Source organism: Cetorhinus maximus, chromosome 19, assembly GCF_964194155.1.
Source record: "Cetorhinus maximus chromosome 19, sCetMax3.hap1.1, whole genome shotgun sequence".
NCBI lineage: Eukaryota > Metazoa > Chordata > Chondrichthyes > Lamniformes > Cetorhinidae > Cetorhinus > Cetorhinus maximus.
Window position 1 is genome coordinate 77,477,334 of NC_135897.1, and position 18,296 is coordinate 77,495,629.

Below are 18,296 nucleotides of genomic sequence, written 5' to 3' on the forward strand. Positions count from 1 at the left end.
GGGAAGCTGGCTGGTTCTCTGAAAGAGCATTCTACCTAGTTCCACACCCCTGCCTTATCCCCGTAACCTTGCACATTCTCTCTTTTCAGGTAGCAATCCAATAATCCTTTGAATATCTTGATCGAACCTGCCTCCACCACCCTCAGGAATTTCTTTCCAGACTCCAACCATCCTCTGGGTGAAAAAAGTTTTCCTCACCACATTTACTCCCTTTTCCAAATTTTTTTTTTTTGTGCCCTCTAGTTCTTGATGCTCTCTTGAGTGGGAACAGTTTCTCACTATTTACCCTGTCCATACCCCTCAGGATCTTGAATACCTCCATCAAGTATCCTCTCAGCCTTCTTTTCTCCAAGGAAAGTAGTCTCAACCTCTCCAATCTATCCTCATTGGTATAGTTGGTTATCCCTGGAATCATTCTTGTGAATCACCTCTGTACTCTCTCCAATGCCTTCACATTCTTCCTCAAGTATGGCACCCAGAACTGGATGCAGTACTCCTGTTGAGACCAAACTAATGTCTTACATGAACTCAACATGCCCTCCTTACTCTTGTACTCAATGCCCCTATTAATAAAGCCTAAGATACCAAATGCTTTATTAACTGCTCTCTCAACATGCTCTGCCATCTTCAATGACCTATGTATGTATACACTGAGGTCCCTCTGTTCCTGCACCTTCTTTAGAGTTTCTCCCTTTAATTTATTCTTTCTCTTCATATTCTTCCTGCCAAAATGAATCACTTCAAACTTCTCTGCATTGAACTTCATCTGGCACTTGTCAGTCCAATCCACCAATATGTCCATATCCTTTTGAAGGTCAAGACTATTCTCACAGTTGACAGCATTTCCAATCTTCACATCATCTGCAAATGTTGAAATCATGCCCTCAACACTGCAGTCTAAGACATTAGTAGATATCAGGAAGAGCAAGGGTCCCAACATTGACTCCTGAGGAACTCCACTACAAACCTTCCTCCAATCTGAAAAACAACCATTTATCACTACTGTTTTCTGTCACTCAGCCAATTTCTTATCCAAGTGCCTACTTTCCCTTTCCATGAACTAGAATTTTGCTCACAAGCCTGTTGTGTGGCACTGTATCAAATGCCTATTGAAAATCCATATACAAAACGTCAACAGTGTTTCCCTCATCAACCTTCTCTATTAACTCCTCAAAAAACTCCAGCAAGTTAGTTAAACATGATTTTCCCTTAATGAATCCATGCTGGCTTTCCTTAGTTATCCTGCACTTCTTAATAGTGACTATTGATTTTGTCCCGAACTCTCATTTCCAGAAGTTTCCCTACCACTGAAGTTAGACTGACTGGCCTGTAGTTGCCGGCTTTATCCTTGCACCCCTTTTTGAACAAGGGTACAATATTTGCAATTCTCCAGTCCTCTGGCACCGCCCCTGTGTCTAAGGAAGGCTGGAAGATTATCACTAGTCCCTCTGCAATTTCCACTCACTTCCCTCAGTACCCTTGGATGCATCTCATCCGGTCCTGGTTTCTTATCTATTTTAAGACAAGATAGCCTTTCTAGCACCTGCTCCTTCTCAACTTGAGGCATATGGTTAGTTCCCAATGTTACATACTGCTGATGTACTCCTGCAGGATGAAAGAGGGAGATGCATGGTTTAGTTTACGTGTTCTAAGAACCTCTTTTGGTTAAGTCTGAAGTTCCCTTAATGCATCCCGGAGAGTGCTGGCCGCCACTTGGATGACCAGGGTTTAGTGCGCTGCATGGCTGCCTGAAACCCCACACTCCTCCGCCCCCACTCCACCTGACTGATTGGTGGTAGCTTTGCCCACTGGAGTGCATGCTGTGCTCTCAGCTCAGGCGCAGGCATTCTCCTAACCTGGATTGAATGCTGTGCTGTTAGCTTGAACCATGGGGGAGACTGGTCCAAACCAGGATGATGACATTGCAAGGGGCTGTGAGCACCTCCAGCAGTGACTGCTCCACAGCCAGCTTTAGCAAGGAGATTGTACAATATGCCCAGTCATCCAACCATTCTGCAGTCCACTAAAACGCTCATTAGTTTGCAGTCTGTGCCCGAGTCACCGAGTCATGAAAAGCTCTGGAGCACTTGGAGGCACTTTCATGCCTCTGCGTTGCTTGAGTGGGCAGATAAGCTAGAGGTCTGACTCCAAGCATGTCAATGTGGCTGCGTCTGAACTGTCTCTAGCTGCAGGGAAATAGTCACTTTATACAAGGTTTCCCTAATGTGTGGGCGCTGCTTTCCCTGCATCCTGCACTTGCATGTGCACTACCTTCAATCACAGGGCAGCCTTTGCACCCCCACCAAGTCACCTCAACCTTGAAGTCCAACAGGCAACCTTGGCGAGTGCTCCATAACGTTCCTGTGCATTCACCTCCAAGCTCCCCTCAAAGCACAGCCCACCAAGTGCAAGCCTTATATATGTTGTGAAACAAGCCGGCATGACATGGGCAGACGATCCAGTGTCAGGGGATGATTCTGGTGGGCTAGCCCTTTTATTGAAATGCAGATGTATTACATCGAGGTTCCCGGCATCTGACGGCTGAATGGACAATTACAAATTGGTTTCACAATGTTGTGAAACCGATTTTTGGCCTTCTCACCATATTGTCCTCTCGTGCCGCTGGACATGCCCGACACCCGCGGGCACAGAAAATCCTACCCGTGGCCTCCCTTCCTGACCGTGCCCCCTACACTGAGTGAAGACACTTCCGCACGGCCATTTCTAGGTGGGTACGACAGTACTTCCGAATATAGTTGGCAGCATCTTGGTGGGTGGCCAATCAAGCTTTCCAGTACCACATAAAAAATGACATACTGTGATTGGCCATGTTCCCATTGGCCACATATTGTATAGGCATTTTTACCTATGCCATAGGTCCCCTGGTCCAGCCTCCACTAGGAATAGGAACCTCTGTAGATACTGATCATCTGCGAAGGCATTTGTAGACATGGGGGGTGGGGATGCACCAGAAGGTGAGCACAGAATACCTCTGATGCAGTCTTCTCTTCTTGGAATCACTTTCTTAGCTTTCCTTTGCTTCCTCTAAAAAGATCAATAGGTCGAATTTCCAATTGAAAATCCACAGGAAGCAGTAATGATGTTAGTGGCAATGAAAGTGCATTAGAATTGCTCAAGAGAACTTTAGTGTCAGCAGACAAAACAACAAATACAAAAAACAGCCAAGAAGTGACTATAAATGCTTACAATACTGTGTCCTTTAAACAAACGATATTCATTTATTATCCAGCAGGCCAAGGATGCCCACTTTACATGGGCATAAATGTGAATGCACATCTCACAAGAATATTAAAAAATAGTGATTGGGATATGCCCTTCCACTTTTTGATATTTGATTGATGCTCTCACCTGTTTTCAGCAGCTACTTCCTGGCGCAAGGTTCCAACAGCCAGAAATTTTTAAGAAAACCCAATCAGAAAATACCCCATGATAAAAGCAAAAAACTGCGGATGCTGGAAATCTGAAACAAAAACAAAAATAGCTGGAAAAACTCAGCAGGTCTGACAGTATCTGCGGAGAGGAATACAGTTGACGTTTCGAGTCCGTATGACTCTTCATCAGAGTCTTCATCTGATGAAGAGTCATACGGACTCGAAACGTTAACTGTATTCCTCTCCGCAGTTGCTGTCGGACCTGCTGAGTTTTTCCAGGTATTTTTGTTTTTGTTTTAGAAAATACCCCATCCTGCACGTATTACATAAGTTAGAATCTGTGAGCTTCTACATCATCTAGTCACATGAGCATTCAAAATTCACAGCTAGGAAAAGGCCAGTTGGTCCATCAAGACTATGACACACCTCGTCATGGCTTGAACGTCTCACTTCCCCCGCAAACCCTCCCCTGGTACATGCAAAAAACAACAGAAAAACCCAAGTACAATCAGGGAAAAATGCTCTTGAAAATTCCTTTCTGACACCCCCTCAGGTGGTTAAAACCAATCCAAGAGATCTTATGAACCAAGTGTTATCTTTCAAACCACTTATATTCTAGACACCCTTAATAATAAAGAATACAAATTCCATCAGACTAGAATGTAAACTTGTCATTAAAATATTCACAATCAACATTATAAATAATTCAAATCGTTATCAATGAATTTAAGGGTCAAATCTATTCTCAGTTTGTTCAGAAATGAACTCACTCATAAGCTAAAAATGTGTAGAAGGAAAGAGCAGCATCTGTCAAACTTACCCCAGTGGAGATTGGTGAATTTTGGCTGTTATTGGTTCCCCAACTTAATTGTCCCCAAGGGGAAAAGTTCTAAGAGGAGAAAACTTTGTGGAATTTCTTCTGGAAATTAAGCAAAAACCTTGAGGATCTCAGCTGAAAGCTATAATCTGCATTATTATCATTCAACTATGGCCTACTGCTTTCCACAGATGACATTGAAATTATGTCAACAAAACTCATTCTAAAGCATTCCATTAAGGATTTCATTATCTCTGCCCACGCTTGCTCAGTCTCCTCAGTTCCCTTCATAAACAGTAAGTAGTGTTTTTTAAATCCTATAAATGCCACAATTTGGCTATTATCTAGTGATGCATCAACAGCCACCAAGTGAACTGTGAAAAACAACACTTACATTTTAAAATTACATGTAGGGGTTTGAATGCATCAATTTACTGTTGCGAAGTGGGGTGGGTTACAGATTTCTCTCTACACATGGGCTTTCTATCTCACATTGGGTCACCAGGGAGAGGTCAAGTGCTACCATAGGGAACAACATCAATGGATTGATCACCTGAGTCCATTTGCTTTCACATCTGGCAGGCAGCAAAAATGACATTGAAAGAAGCTCGGCAGGACTCATGCACCCTCTTGGCTCTGAATTTATTCATGTTTGATGGGCAGCATAAAAGAAAATATTTTTATATAGTCCAATAAAAATGAATATTTTAAACAGCTGCATTGATGAATTACATTGTTTTATTTCTTTTTTACTTTCCAAGAACCATGAAGACAAGGAGTGGAAGTTTGCCCGTGCAAAGCTGTGGCTGAGCTATTTTGACGACAAATGCACTTTACCCCCACCATTTAATATCATCCCTTCCCCAAAAACCATTTGCTATCTCTTCACGAGTCTCAATAAATGGATCTGCTCTCATACCAGTACTGGGAAGGTGAAACGCCAAAACAGCCTCAAAGTAAGAAACCTGTAATTACGGAGCTGAAATCATAGAGTGCTCAATAACAGAGAAAAGTGATATTTATAGAATCTTAAAAATATGTGATCAGTAGTTATACTTGTCCAATAATATGATGTTCACCTCTGTGAAAAGCAAATGTCTAGAAATAGAAATACATATATAATGTTAGGCCTGTCCTATCCTATATTTGAATAATAACACCAAAAAATGGGATTTACTTATCAACATCTTGAACAGTATCCAGCTGCGGAAAGCTGCCAGTTTCCTTAAACCTTGTACAATATGAGTTGTGTGGACCTCAGTGCCAGATTCCCTATGGCCCGAATCTTCTGGTTGGCGTGCGGAGGCGGGGCCCTGCTCGCTGATGCGTAAAATGACGTCGGGTTTGCGACTCGACATGACCGCACGTCATTCAGATCTTCAGTTCGGCGGGGGGCGCGCACTGGAGTCAGCTGTGCGCCCGCCAAACTGTCAAAGGCCTATTAAGGCCATTTAAATAGCAATTAAAACAATTAACAGGGCTGCCCGTCCAATCTTCAGTTTGGCGGGCGGGTGGGCGAAGAGCCCAGGCGGCCTTCGCATTTTTCATGGAACTTCATGCACGGGCAGGATGAGGTTTCGTGAAGGCTTTTAAACTTTAATAAGAATTTTTAATAAAATGCATAGACATGTCCCAGCTCATGTGACACTGTCACATGAGGGGGACATGTCCGGATAATTTTTTAAAAATCTTTTATTCACTTTTTGATAATGAAATTAAACTCCCTGAGGCAGCTCCGTGCCTCAGAGAGATTTCTGCACTCTTTCCTGCACATGGGGCGAAAGAGCGCAGGCCCCGACTCAGCCTCCTTCCCCCGCCCGCACAGGGAGCACTCAGCGCTCCCGGGTGCATGTCACGCTGGGTGGGCCTTAATTGGCCTGCCCACGTAAAATGGCGGCGCGCAACTGATCAGCCCCCCTCCCGCTCAGCGCTCCCCCCCCGAAATTCTCCCCTAAATGTGTGTCGCATGCAGGATAACGACAAATGACTGCAGATTTCACTTCACTCCAGGCTTATGCCTATCTCATTGACATGCACATGCACAGCACAAGCCAAATAAAAGACGATGGCTCAAGAAAAAAAAACTTGGGGCAGAAATTTTCGTCCTGTGGGTGGGCGCGCGCCCAACCCGAATGGAAGTAAAGTAGTGAGCATCCCGACATCATCATGTACTCACGCGATATTTCGCTTGGTGGGTGCGCACGGGTGCCAGAGTGGCACCTGCCATTAATTAAGCGGTCACTTAAGGCTCTTAACAGTCCAATTGACTGTGATTTTTCCTTGCCCATGTGATTTCCTGCTCATTGCACGGGCAAAACGGGCAGGCAGCCAGACGACATTTTCACAAACCTCATCCAAAGGCGGGATAAAAAGGGTCAGCAGCATTGCCAGTGTGAGTAGTGAAGAGTTTAGGAGATAGTTTGCTGCTGGTTGCTTATTTGAACTTGACAGCGTTACCTCTGTTCTGAGCTTCATTCTTAGCATTTCCAGGCTTCATGTCAGGACTCATTGGTGTCTCCAAGGCCCCCGGAGGATTTTGACCATGTGGTCCCTTCCAGGTATCAGAAAATCTTCTGTCACCCTGGTAACAGGGATTGTGGTCTCCACTGGAGGCACCTCCTCCGATGAGGAAGATAAAGGCAGAAGAGAGAGGAGAGCAGGTGTCCGTATGCAGCATCCAGGGGAGCGACCTGTGGGAGGAGAGGCGCAGACACAAGGGGTGCAGGGCCAGCATGTAGTCCAAGGCGGAAGGGGCCACAGAAGACATCACTATCTTGCTGCCAGGGTTTACAGACAGCGATGTAGCTACCTTATTATGTCTGAGGTGCAATGCCGAAGGAGGCCCCGCCTCTCAAGAGAGAGCGTGACCTCCATTTTCCAGATAATTGGGCCTGAGATCTGCTCTGACTGTGTGGATGGACACCCCATGCCAGTAGCTCTGAAGGTCACAATGGCCCTCAACTTCTATGCCTCCAGCTTTTTCCAGGGGTCAGTGGGGGATCAGTGTAGAGCCTCCTAATCAGCTGTCTACACTTGCGCCATGCTAGTGACAGAAGCTCTGCTCAGGGAGGTACTGACATTTATCCTTTACCATATGGACGAGGCCAGCCAGGCTGAGCGAGCCAGAGGCTCTGCAGCAATTGCTGGGTTCCCCCGCATCCAGGATCATCGACTGCACACATGTGGCCATCAAGGCGCCAGCGGGTCAACCAGGTGCATTCGTCAATAGGAAGGGATTCCACTCCTTGAACGTGCAGATAGTGTGTGATCACAGGATGCTGATTCTTCAAGTCTGTGCAAGGTACCCAGGCAGCTCCCATGATGTGTACATCCTGAGACACTCCCAGGTGCCGAGGCTCTTCAGTGCTCCAGCCCGACTGGATGGATGGCTGCTGGGTGACAAGGATGTTTCAGGAGAAGACTGCCCACAACAATGACAAATGTGAAGACTGCCTGGGCTCTTCGCCTGCCCGCCAACATTAAGATTGGACAGGCAGCTCTGTCAATTGATTCAAGTGGTTTTTAAATGGCCTTAATAGGCCTTTGACAGTTTGGTACTGAAGATCAGAATAACGCGCGATGATGTCAGGGCGCACGCCCGACGTCACCACATGTCATTTTACGCGTCTGTGAGCAGGTCCCGCCGCCACATGCCGACCAGAAGATTAAGGCCATAATTGTAATGTAGAAAAACACAGCAGCGATTTTGCAAACAGCAAGGTCCCACAAACAGCAATGTAGTAATGACTAAATCATCTATTTTTTATCAGTCTTGGATGAGGGCTGAGTATTTACCAGGACAAGATGATTATCAATGTGCATCTGATGCTATTTGTCTTGCTTGTGTCCATGTCCCCAATTGTACACGTACAGCATAAATTTTTCCCATTTATTCCCAGTACAGAATAGTCATTAGTTGAGAGCAGGGCAAGCTGTGAGGATGATGAGGGGCCTAGTATTCAACTGTTCAGCTTCTCTGATAAGAATAGCTGTCATGTAAAAATGATATGTCCTAAACAGGATTATGGGCAGAATTTTTACCTCGTCGGGCAGGCACAGCATGCGGGCCCGGGAGTGGCTGCACAACTGACCACCGCCATTATCGGGCCCCAACTGTGATTTCACGCTTGCTGGTTAATTAACAGCCAGCCAGCATGAAACATGTGCTGAGAGCCTCAGTGCTGCCGGGGTGGGGGGCGGGAGGAGCACGAGCGCTGAAATGTGTGCATGTGCACGGGTGCTCTCAGTGACAGCTCCCTGAAGGCACAGAGCTGCCTCAGGGAGCTGAAGCATTTGAAATCAGTCAATAAAGTTTTTAAAAACCATGAAACAATGTCCACTCAGCAGACTGAATCACCCTATCACGTGGATAACAAAAATGTTTCTCACACATTTTTGATTTGTTTTTAATTAATGTCGGAAACCTCAGGTTTGAGGTTTCCTCAAAAAAATCCAAAAGCCTCTTGGCTTATTCGCCTGCCAGCCAACCGTAAGGTTGGATGGGCAGGGAAAAATTCGCTTGAATTAATTTATGAATGGGCTTAACAGCCCTGTTAATTGCTGGTGGGTGCGCCTGCCGACTGAAATATCGCGAAGTGCGTGATGACATCAGGATACTTGCCCGACGCACTATTTTACTCCTGTTCGGGTTGGGCCCTATGAGTTTTACATAGGTGTTGTGTTGGGATGATTGGGATAAATACATTGGCCCAAGTCTTTCCATCAGGATTGGAAACCCTATTTCCAACTCTGATCAGACAAAAACAAATTCACTTAACTTGGTCCGATTTTTCTGGGCAATCTTCTGATTGAAGATCCTTCCAACTAACTCGGTGCAGACAACCATCGCCCCCCTTTCTACGGCACCAGCTGCCGTATTCTGGCAAGTAAAGAATCTAAATGTTGCAAAGCTTCTTCCAAAAGCTACGGAGAAAAGGTGTGTAAAGGGATAGGCTGGGTGACGTAAGGGGATAGGGTAGATAAGTGGGTGAGGAGGTTGGGCGGGTAAGGTAAATGGATAAGAGGGTAGGATTGGCTAAGGGTTTAGGATTGTAGCTGGGTAGGGTGGTGAGATCGATTCAGGTTAGGTTGGGGGTTGGGGCATCAGGAGACTAGTCAGGGGCCAAAGGGAGGAGTCGAGTGGTGAGGTCGGGGCAGGTGGAATCGGGGGTTTTGGAGGGAGTTGGGGAGTCAGGGGAGGTAATGGGGTCGGGGGGAGGGAGTCAGGTAGTGAGGTTGGGTCAGGCTAGGTCGGGGGATCAGGGGGATGTCGGAGGGTCAGAGGATCAGAGGAGATAGTGGGGGTCAGGGGCAGTTGGCCGGTCAGGTCACGGTGGGGAAGGAGTCAAGAGTGGGGGTGTTCAGTTGTATAATTACCCAAGTTAGGTTTTAATCTGTCTAACATTTCCTGAGTAATTATCCAGGTAAGTAAATTGGAACTGTCTGAAGTCTCTGACTCTTAACTCAAGAGTTGGTGACTTTTTCGGAGGGTCCCTGGAACCAGAGGATTTGCCCATCGGAAGTTCAAACTTCTGGGCAATTCTCACAGAGTCATTGCATTGGGACTTCTGAGGGATCCTGTAGTGTACCTCGTGGGGTATGTCTGGTCTCCGACTATCTGGATACTGAAAGATCTAGGCCAGTAGGTTTTATGTTCACTGTAGTAAGTAGTGTTGGGAATGTTTCTTATTCCCATGTTTTAACTGAAAATTCTATCAAACAGTTGATGTTAATTCAATGAATGACTTTTTTGTAGCACGGATGGGCTGTGTATTTTTAAAAATTTTCCCCTGCTCCAAACAAATTGAGCTTACATTTTCAGTAACACTGATGGACAAGAGGCCAAGTCCCAGAGGGAGAGTCACTCTTATGCACTTAGTGTTAATCCGTCACAAAATGGCATTTATTCAGCTGGGGCATAATACATGACAAGGAAGATTGAGAAACATGCGTAACTAGCCCCATCGATCTTTTTAACTAATATATTTGCTATCAATAGTAACAGCTTGCATTTATATAGTGCCTTTAACGTAGCAAAATTCCCCAAAGCTCTTCACAGAAGCAGAACCAGTCAGAAATTGATACCGTGCCAAAGAAGGAAATATTAGGAAGGAGTGACTAAAAGCTTAGTCAAATCAGGGGCTTCTTGAAGAAGTTCCTCCATAGGATAAATGTTAGCCTCAACTGTAAGATAAACCACTCTTTTCTCAAAAATAGCTGGAAAAACTCAGCAGGTCTGACAGCATCTGCGGAGAGGAGCACAGTTAACGTTTCGAGTCCGTATGCCTCTTCATCAGAACATCAGAAGTTTTGATGAAGAGTCATTCGGACTCGAAACGTTAACTGTATTGCTCTCCACAGATGCTGTCAGACCTGCTGAGTTTTTCCAGCTATTTTTGTTTTTGTTTCAGATTTCCAGCATCCGCAGTATTGTGCTTTTATTTCACTCTTTTATCATTTGTTTTGTCTAACAAGGAATGGAAGACTCTCAAGCATAAGCGAGACCAAAATTACCAAAAGGTAATGTGTTGCTTGGTCCATCGTTACCTTACTGCTATGAGACAGAAGATGCATAGCACCGACCAGGCGACTGAAGAGAATCTGAATGAACTGCGCCAAGACCTCTCCAAATTCCGCAATGAAATGAGAGACCTGCTTGGTTTCAGGACAGCAAAATATGCCATGTTCTATTCAAGGAACTGAAAAGCATTCCAGGTTTTATGGGACTACTTCCATTGAAGTTTTGCTGAGATATGTGTTACAATCACGTCCTAAGTATCACTAAGTATCATTCCTGCCTTCACTGATTTAAGTAAAAATACATGGCGAGTGTTAACTGGGCAACACTTTATGCTTACGTCAACTTTTTTTTATACTTAGTGAAATTAGGAATTGCACTTGAGTCAGAATGTGTGATGAATCTGCAAAGAATTACATTTGAAATGCCAACCTACTTAAATTGAGAAAAAGATGTAAAATCATGGGTGATATTGAGTGAAAAGGTTTCTTTGTCATCATCCAATACTTGTCAAATACTTATTATTTAATCAAGATTCTGTTTAATACAGTCTATTTTTGGAAATTCCGGAGCAGAAATATGCAGTTACAATATCTCTGCAGTTTCTAATTTGTTGGAATACTGCAACACAAATAATTGTGAATAATAGATGATAAATAGATACAGCCATTTTTGTCATTTAGGAAAATGTTTCTGGTATTTATTTTCCTTAAAGAAACTTTGAATTCTTGACTCTACTTTTTGATTCATCAGTGGTTAGACTGTACGTTCCAAGAAATGTTTCAGTAACCCACAGGGCAGATCGAAGATATGGGGGATGAAAACATGCATTGTATTGGTCATGAACACATTAACAAGTTCCCGTGAATTCTTATGTAAGCTATTTTAACAAAGGCACCAGCTCATTTGACATAAACATGTTAACATTTTTATTGAAATTGCAAAAAAATTTCAAATGAATGTTTGAAAGCTTTCAATAAAAATCAAGCACCAAGCATTTTCAACCCTATCTCATTTATAGTCAAAACAACAGTTGCATATCAGTGTTCACTAATAAGTATGGTGTGCTCATTGTCAGTAAAATGGTTCTTTTGCGTTAGCTTGCATTTTATTAAAGTTTGAAATATATTTTCCCCATGATTTCTTTGCTCTTAGGTTGAGGGATATCAGACCTGGGAAACAGTACATTTTCAGAGGAAGTTTGATACTTGGTCTGTAATAATTCAGTAAATATGAATCATCAGAGTTGACCCAAGCACTGATCTCATGGCAGTAAGTTAGTATAATGGGCAGAGTTGATGAATGTCATAACATGTTGACATACGATAATTTATTGGGCATTGTGTGAGCAATTTATGCTAGACTGGACCTGACAAAGTATTAATCTACAGTGAGACCTTATGGAAGTTTAGCTATAACTGTGACTAAGAGTAGCAGAGAACAGAAGCTCTATACTGGGATGTTAGTGCATCACGGATAAAAGGGTTTTTGAAGGTAGACGTTAAAGACTTGGAACTTGTCTTTCTTCCCTTTTCTCAGGATAATTCCATGGCATGTCAGACTCTAGTAGCAATGGGGATGAAATTCACCTTATGCTCAGGTGTAAAATGGGTGATATGACATCTGCCACCAGATATACTCTTCATCAGGTATCAGTTCCATTGAAGTTTTGCATCACTGCCCAAGTCAAGTTTCACCCATATAGAATAGAAGAGTGATGTATTGATGCACAACAATCCAGAAGAATTAACTTCATAAAATAGTTATTACTTAAGCTAAATCAGAAAGAATCTGATGCGATTTGTGACTTTAGTAATGTAGAATTGTACAGAGGAATTTACTGCCTTCATTGACAAGATTCACTTAGTGTACTCGAATATATTTCAACGTTGACAGTTTATAAATGCAAATTATATTTTCTTCCAGTTTAAGAATGAAAAAGGTATCTAGCCCTTGGGGTGATATTCCTGCCTTCACTGATTTAAGTAAAAATACATGGCGAGTGTTAAGTGGGCAACACTTCATGCTTGCGTCAACTTTTTTTTATACTTAGTGAAATTAGGAATTGCACTTGAGTCAGAATGTGTGATGAATCTGCAAAGAATTACATTTGAAATGCCGACCTATTCAAATTGAGAAAAAGATGTAAAATCATGGGTGATATATTAACATTTAGGTTGCCACTTAGTAATGTCTTAAGTAACATGGGGCAGAATTTTCTGTTTGGCGTGCGGGGACGGGCCCGCCGCTTAAAATGACGTGCGGTGATGTTGGGCGTGCGTCCCGATGTCACCATGCGTCATTCCGATCTTTCATTTGGCAGGTACACACCAGAGTTGGCTGCGCACCCGCTAAACTGTCAAAGACCTGTTAAGGCCATTAATAAACTAATTAACCAATTTGACAGAGCTGCCCATCCAACCTTAATTGACGGGCAGGCGAAGAACCCAGGCGGCCTTCGCATTTTTCATGAAACCTCATCCCACTCCAATAGAAATTTTTATAACAATTCATAAACATGTCCCAGCTCATGTGACACTCACATGAGGGGACATGTCTGAATATTTTTCTTTTTTTCCAACTTTCCATTTGAACTTTATCTCCCTGAAGGAGCCCTGTGCCTCAGGGAGATTTCTGCGCTCTTTCGCGCGCATGTGTGAAAGAGCGCAGGCCCCGACTCTCCCTCCTCCCCCGCCTGCACAGGTAGTGCTGAGCATGGGCGTGTGTCACGATGGGCAGGCCTTAATTTGCCCGCCCACATAAAACGGTGGCGCGCAGCCGATCGCAGGCAGCGTTCGGCCCCGCACCCGACCGTGGAGAAAATTCTCCCCATGATTATAATGAAAAAATACTTCATGAAGACAAAACATTTCTTCAGCAGAATGTCTATGCCATATTGCTGCAGACTACTTATTTTATAGGGACAGGAATTCAACTATCACTTCAATTACACTTTTCTCAATTGTATTTTCACCCATCTCACATGATCAGTACTAAAATCATTAAATGATGCAACACAAAAGAGAGACGATTCTGCCCATTGTACCTATGTCAGCTCTCAGAAAGAGCTATCCAATTAGTTCCACTTCCCTACTTTTTCCCCATAACCCTGTAACTTTTTTCCCCAATAACCTTGTAACTATTTTTTTCCCCTTCCAGTATTCATCCGATTCCCTTTTGAAAGTTATTGTTGAATCTTCTTCCAAAATCCTTTCAGGCAATATCATAATTCATTGCATAAGTGAAAAATAAATTCTCCTGGCACCACTAGTGTTGTTTTTGCCTTTTTAAATTCTTTTACAGAATGTGGGTGTCGCTGGCTAGGCCGGCATTTGTTGGCTTGGCCATCCCTAATTGCCCTTGAGAAGGTGGTGGTGAGCCACTTTCTTGAACTGCTACAGGACATGTGGTGTAGGTACACCCATAGTGCTGTCAGGGAGGGAGTTCCAGGATTTCGACCCAGAGACAGTGAAGGAATGGCGATATATTTCCAAGTCAGGATGGTGTGCAGCTTGGAGGGGAACTTGCAGGTGGCCTTGCAGATTGCCTAGCGTCTTAAATCCGAGTCCTCTGATTACCAACCCTTCTGCCACTGGAAACAGTTTCTCCTTGTTTACTCAATCAAAACTGTTCATAATTTTGAAAAATCCTATCAAATATCTTCTTAGCCTTTTCTGGAAAGAGAACAAATCCAGCTTCTCCATTTTTTTCACATAAATGAAGTTCCTCATTCCTAGTACCATTCTGGTAAATCTCTTCTGCAACTGCTCTAAGGCTTTGACATCCTTCCAAAAGTGTGGTGCCCAGAGTTGAACACAGTTCAACAGCTGAGGCCTAACAAGTAAGAACAAGCTAGCATAACTTCCTTGCTTATTACTCTACACTTCTATTAATAAAGACAAGGATCGCATATACTTTTTTTTTTACAACCTTCTTAACTTGTCCCACCAAATTCAAAGACTTATCTGGTTTCTCAGTTCTTGCGCCCCCTTTAAAATGGTACCATTTAGTTTATATTGCCTCTCCTCATCCTCTTATCAAAATGTATCACTTTAAACTTCTCTGCGTTAAGTTTCATCTGCCTTGTGTCTGCCCATTTCACCAGCCTGTCTATATCCTCCTGAAGTCTTAAGGGCTACCAACTGCAGACAGGGAGTTAAGACTGGTTTAACATAATAGAGGGTCAGCATAACTACTGACCTTGTTCCCATGTTGGATTCAATGGTGAATAGAAGGAGAAATGAAGCCCTCATGCCTCTATTATAACTATGCACATGACACAATTGTCTGACATTGTTCTTGAAATGGTGACTTCTGGGCATTCAGCAGTTCCAAATAAAACATTTTTTTTATTAAGCAGCAGATACATTATGCAAAGAGTGACTGTTGGAGAAACATGAAACAAAAACAAAACACCAGTTGCAAACAAACTAGTCATAAAACATCACAAATCATCGCTGTACTTTTAAGTTATTGCACTTAAGACCTATATAATCTATTACAATATATAAGTATATAAGATAAACGTAGGTTCAATTTCTGTCATCATTGTTATAAATAAAGAGACAGTTCCAAACTCAACACGACTTTGGGGCTAATCATTCTGTTCATACTTTTTTTTCCTGCCAGTACAAGGATTGGTATATCCATGACAGACATCCAAACCCATGGCAGCACCTTTAGTTAGACACATTTCACCAACTTTATATTTGAATGCTTCTATTTACCAGCAGAAAGCCACCTATCTGTTAGGAAGTGCACTTAGTAATCAATTAATGAAAACTATCAATACACGATTTCCAGCACCATAAATAAAAAATAAAGTCTCTGCTGTCATTGTGTGTTTAGCATCGTCTGTTCTTCAAGTTGTTCAAAAACCTTTGGTTCTTTGATCTGTATGGCACGACAAAGCTGTTAGGAAGCACTCTACCTCTGCCTGCTTCATCCACTTGACCCATGAAGATGTAATTCAGTCCTGCAAAGACGACAAAGATGCCTTTAAGCAGAACTTTAATTTTAGAGCCACTTTGAGGCAGCACAAGGTAATTAATTGGTTACAAAACACATTTGATCTCCGATTGGCAATTTTTTTGTGTAGCAGTTTAGTTATTGTGTAAATTATGACAATGTAAATGTGAGCTGGGTAGCAAGAACTCAATCTCAAACAGAGAGGCCACAGAATTTGAAGTTTAACCTTAAGGAGAATTCAACTTTGAGTTTCCATTGGTCAGGAACCATTTTTTCTTCCTTAAAATGAACACCTGCGTGAAATGTGTGAAAGGAATTTTATTATTGTCAGAGTTTGATGCAAAGGGAAATTCAAGCTAACCATCTCAATTTTTAGGTTAGATATAAAAGGATGGCTGTGCAAGGAATCTTTGTGATGTCTGTAAAAAGTGTGATATATTGGTCAGACTGGATCCTTAACATATCCAAAGGTAATTCATTTGTACCTAGTGTTGGAAGACTCAGTCTTTGGACAGGGAACTCTGTACTCGAGCAACAATTGGCCACAATTTGCAGCATCCGTCAGGATGAGAGGTTTCTGCGCTGTACCATCCAGAATGCAATCAGTTAGGCAGTTCAGGACACAAGGAGAGAAATGGGGTATGAACCGCAGGGTTAGTAGAGGGAGTCAGGATTTGTCTGTGCAGAGAACTGCTGAGTTTGAGGAACTATCAAACAGATCCTTATGATTAAACAAATATGAAGTGACTCAGAAGAAGACGGACGTAAGCCATATTGTGGCACTATCCAGCAAGAGGCTATCCAAGGGGATGAGAGGAAGTCTGAAGTGCCTTGAGATGTTTTTCTACATGAGATGCATATATAAATGCAAGTTGTCATTGCTGTTGCATTCAATGTGTTTCTAGTCCAACAAGAAAAGAAACATTGCTGATTTTGTCCTGAGAAATGAAGTGGAGCAATTAACTGATGTAAGAGTAGGTGAACAATTGGAGAACAGTGACCACAAATAGTTAGTTTCAATATAAGAACAGGAAAGTATAAAAATGGTCAAAATTTTCCTGCACCCCCGCGGCGGGGCCAGTGAGCCACGGAAATCTCCATTCACACCGGCGGGACTGGAAGATCCCACCGGCATGAGGGGGTGGAGAATTCAGGTAGAGTCAAAGTTCAGGACACTGGATTGAAAGGAATAAGGCAAACTTCAGTGAAATAAATGGTGATCCAACTGAAATTAATTGGGATGGAAAGTTACCAAGCAGGCTGACAGATCAGTGTGAGAAATCTTCAACTTTGGCATACGTAGCAAAGCAAAATAACCATATTCCTATGTAGCGAAAAGGGGTGATCAGGTATGGAGTTCAGTGGATAAAAGGTTCAAAGTTTTAAAAAAAAACTTAAACAGGGAGTATATGTAAATGTTAAGACTAACAATGCTAAAGATAATCATGAGGAATACAGAAAGTACAGTAGGAAGGTGAAAAAGGAAATAGTAAGATTAATTAAAGATTTAGTAGACTTGAGAGCTGAGTCTACTTTTGTTATCACAGAATCTTTACAGTGCAGAAAGAGGCCATTCAGCCCATCGAGTCTGCACTAGCTCTCTGAAAGAGCATTCCATCTATTCCCACACCCCTGCCTTTTCCCTGTAACCTTGCACATTATTTCTTATCAGATAGCAATCCAATTCCCTTTTGAATACCTCAATCAAACCTGCCTCCACCACTCTTTCAGGAAGTTTGTTACAGACTCCAAACACCCTCTGGGTGAAAATTTTTTCCTCATATTACATTTACTCCTTTTGCCAATTATTTTGAATCTGTGCACTCTAGTTCTTGATGCTCTCTTGAGTGGGAACAGTTTGTCATTATTTACCCTGTCCATACCCCTCAGGATCTTGAATACCTCTATCAAGTCTCCTCTCAGCCTTTTTCCTCTCCAAGTCCCAACCTCTCCAATCTGTCCTCATAGCTACAGTTCTTTATCCCTGGAATCATTCTTGTGAATCTCCTGTGTACTCTCTCCAATGCCTTCACATCCTTCCTAAAGTATGGTGCCCGGAACTAGATGCAGTACTCCAGATGAGGCCTAACTAGTGTCTTATACAAATTCAACATGACCTCCTTACTCTTGAACTCAATGTCCCTATTAATAAATATTAATAAAGCCTAAGATATGCTTGATAAACTGCTCTCTCAACATGCCCTGCCATCTACAATGACCTATGTACATATACACCGAGGTCCCTCTGTTCCCGCACCTCCTTCAGAGTCTCTCCCTTTATTTGCATATACAAATGATTTTATTGGGAATACAGTCTTGAGACTTGCTGCTAGTACAAATGCAGGAAGTTGGTAAACAGTGAGGACTGTAAAACACTTCAGAAAGACATGGATAACTTAGCAAATGGGCAGGTAGGTGATGTATACAATTTAATATAAATATGTGTGAGATAATACATTTTGGAATCGGATTATATGCTTAATGGAGAGAGATGAAAGGTGTAGATAAATGGCCAGATCTAGGGGTTCAGTATTCCATGCAAGAATTTTTTTCATGGGATGTGGGTGTCACTGCCAAGGCCAGCATTTGTTGCCCATCCCTA

General features: G+C 42.8%; 2 protein-coding genes across 4 annotated transcripts in view; one reads left to right on the forward strand and one right to left on the reverse strand.

The window, feature by feature from the left end:
* trpc1 (transient receptor potential cation channel, subfamily C, member 1) overlaps positions 1-11,723 on the forward strand; it is a 94,653-nt gene extending 82,930 nt beyond the window's left edge. For all 3 annotated transcript variants that reach the window (XM_078564200.1, XM_078564201.1, XM_078564202.1), the window contains 2 exons: positions 4,971-5,165; positions 10,684-11,723. In XM_078564200.1, coding sequence (XP_078420326.1) covers positions 4,971-5,165; positions 10,684-10,911 — 423 coding nt within the window. In that variant the 3' untranslated portion in view covers positions 10,912-11,723. The remainder of the gene's footprint in view (positions 1-4,970; positions 5,166-10,683) is intronic.
* A 3,332-nt stretch (positions 11,724-15,055) lies between these two features.
* pcolce2b (procollagen C-endopeptidase enhancer 2b) overlaps positions 15,056-18,296 on the reverse strand; it is a 40,360-nt gene continuing 37,119 nt past the window's right edge. Inside the window, exon 9 of the mRNA XM_078564216.1 lies at positions 15,056-15,701. Within this exon, the coding sequence (XP_078420342.1) occupies positions 15,571-15,701 (131 nt within the window). The 3' untranslated portion in view covers positions 15,056-15,570. The remainder of the gene's footprint in view (positions 15,702-18,296) is intronic.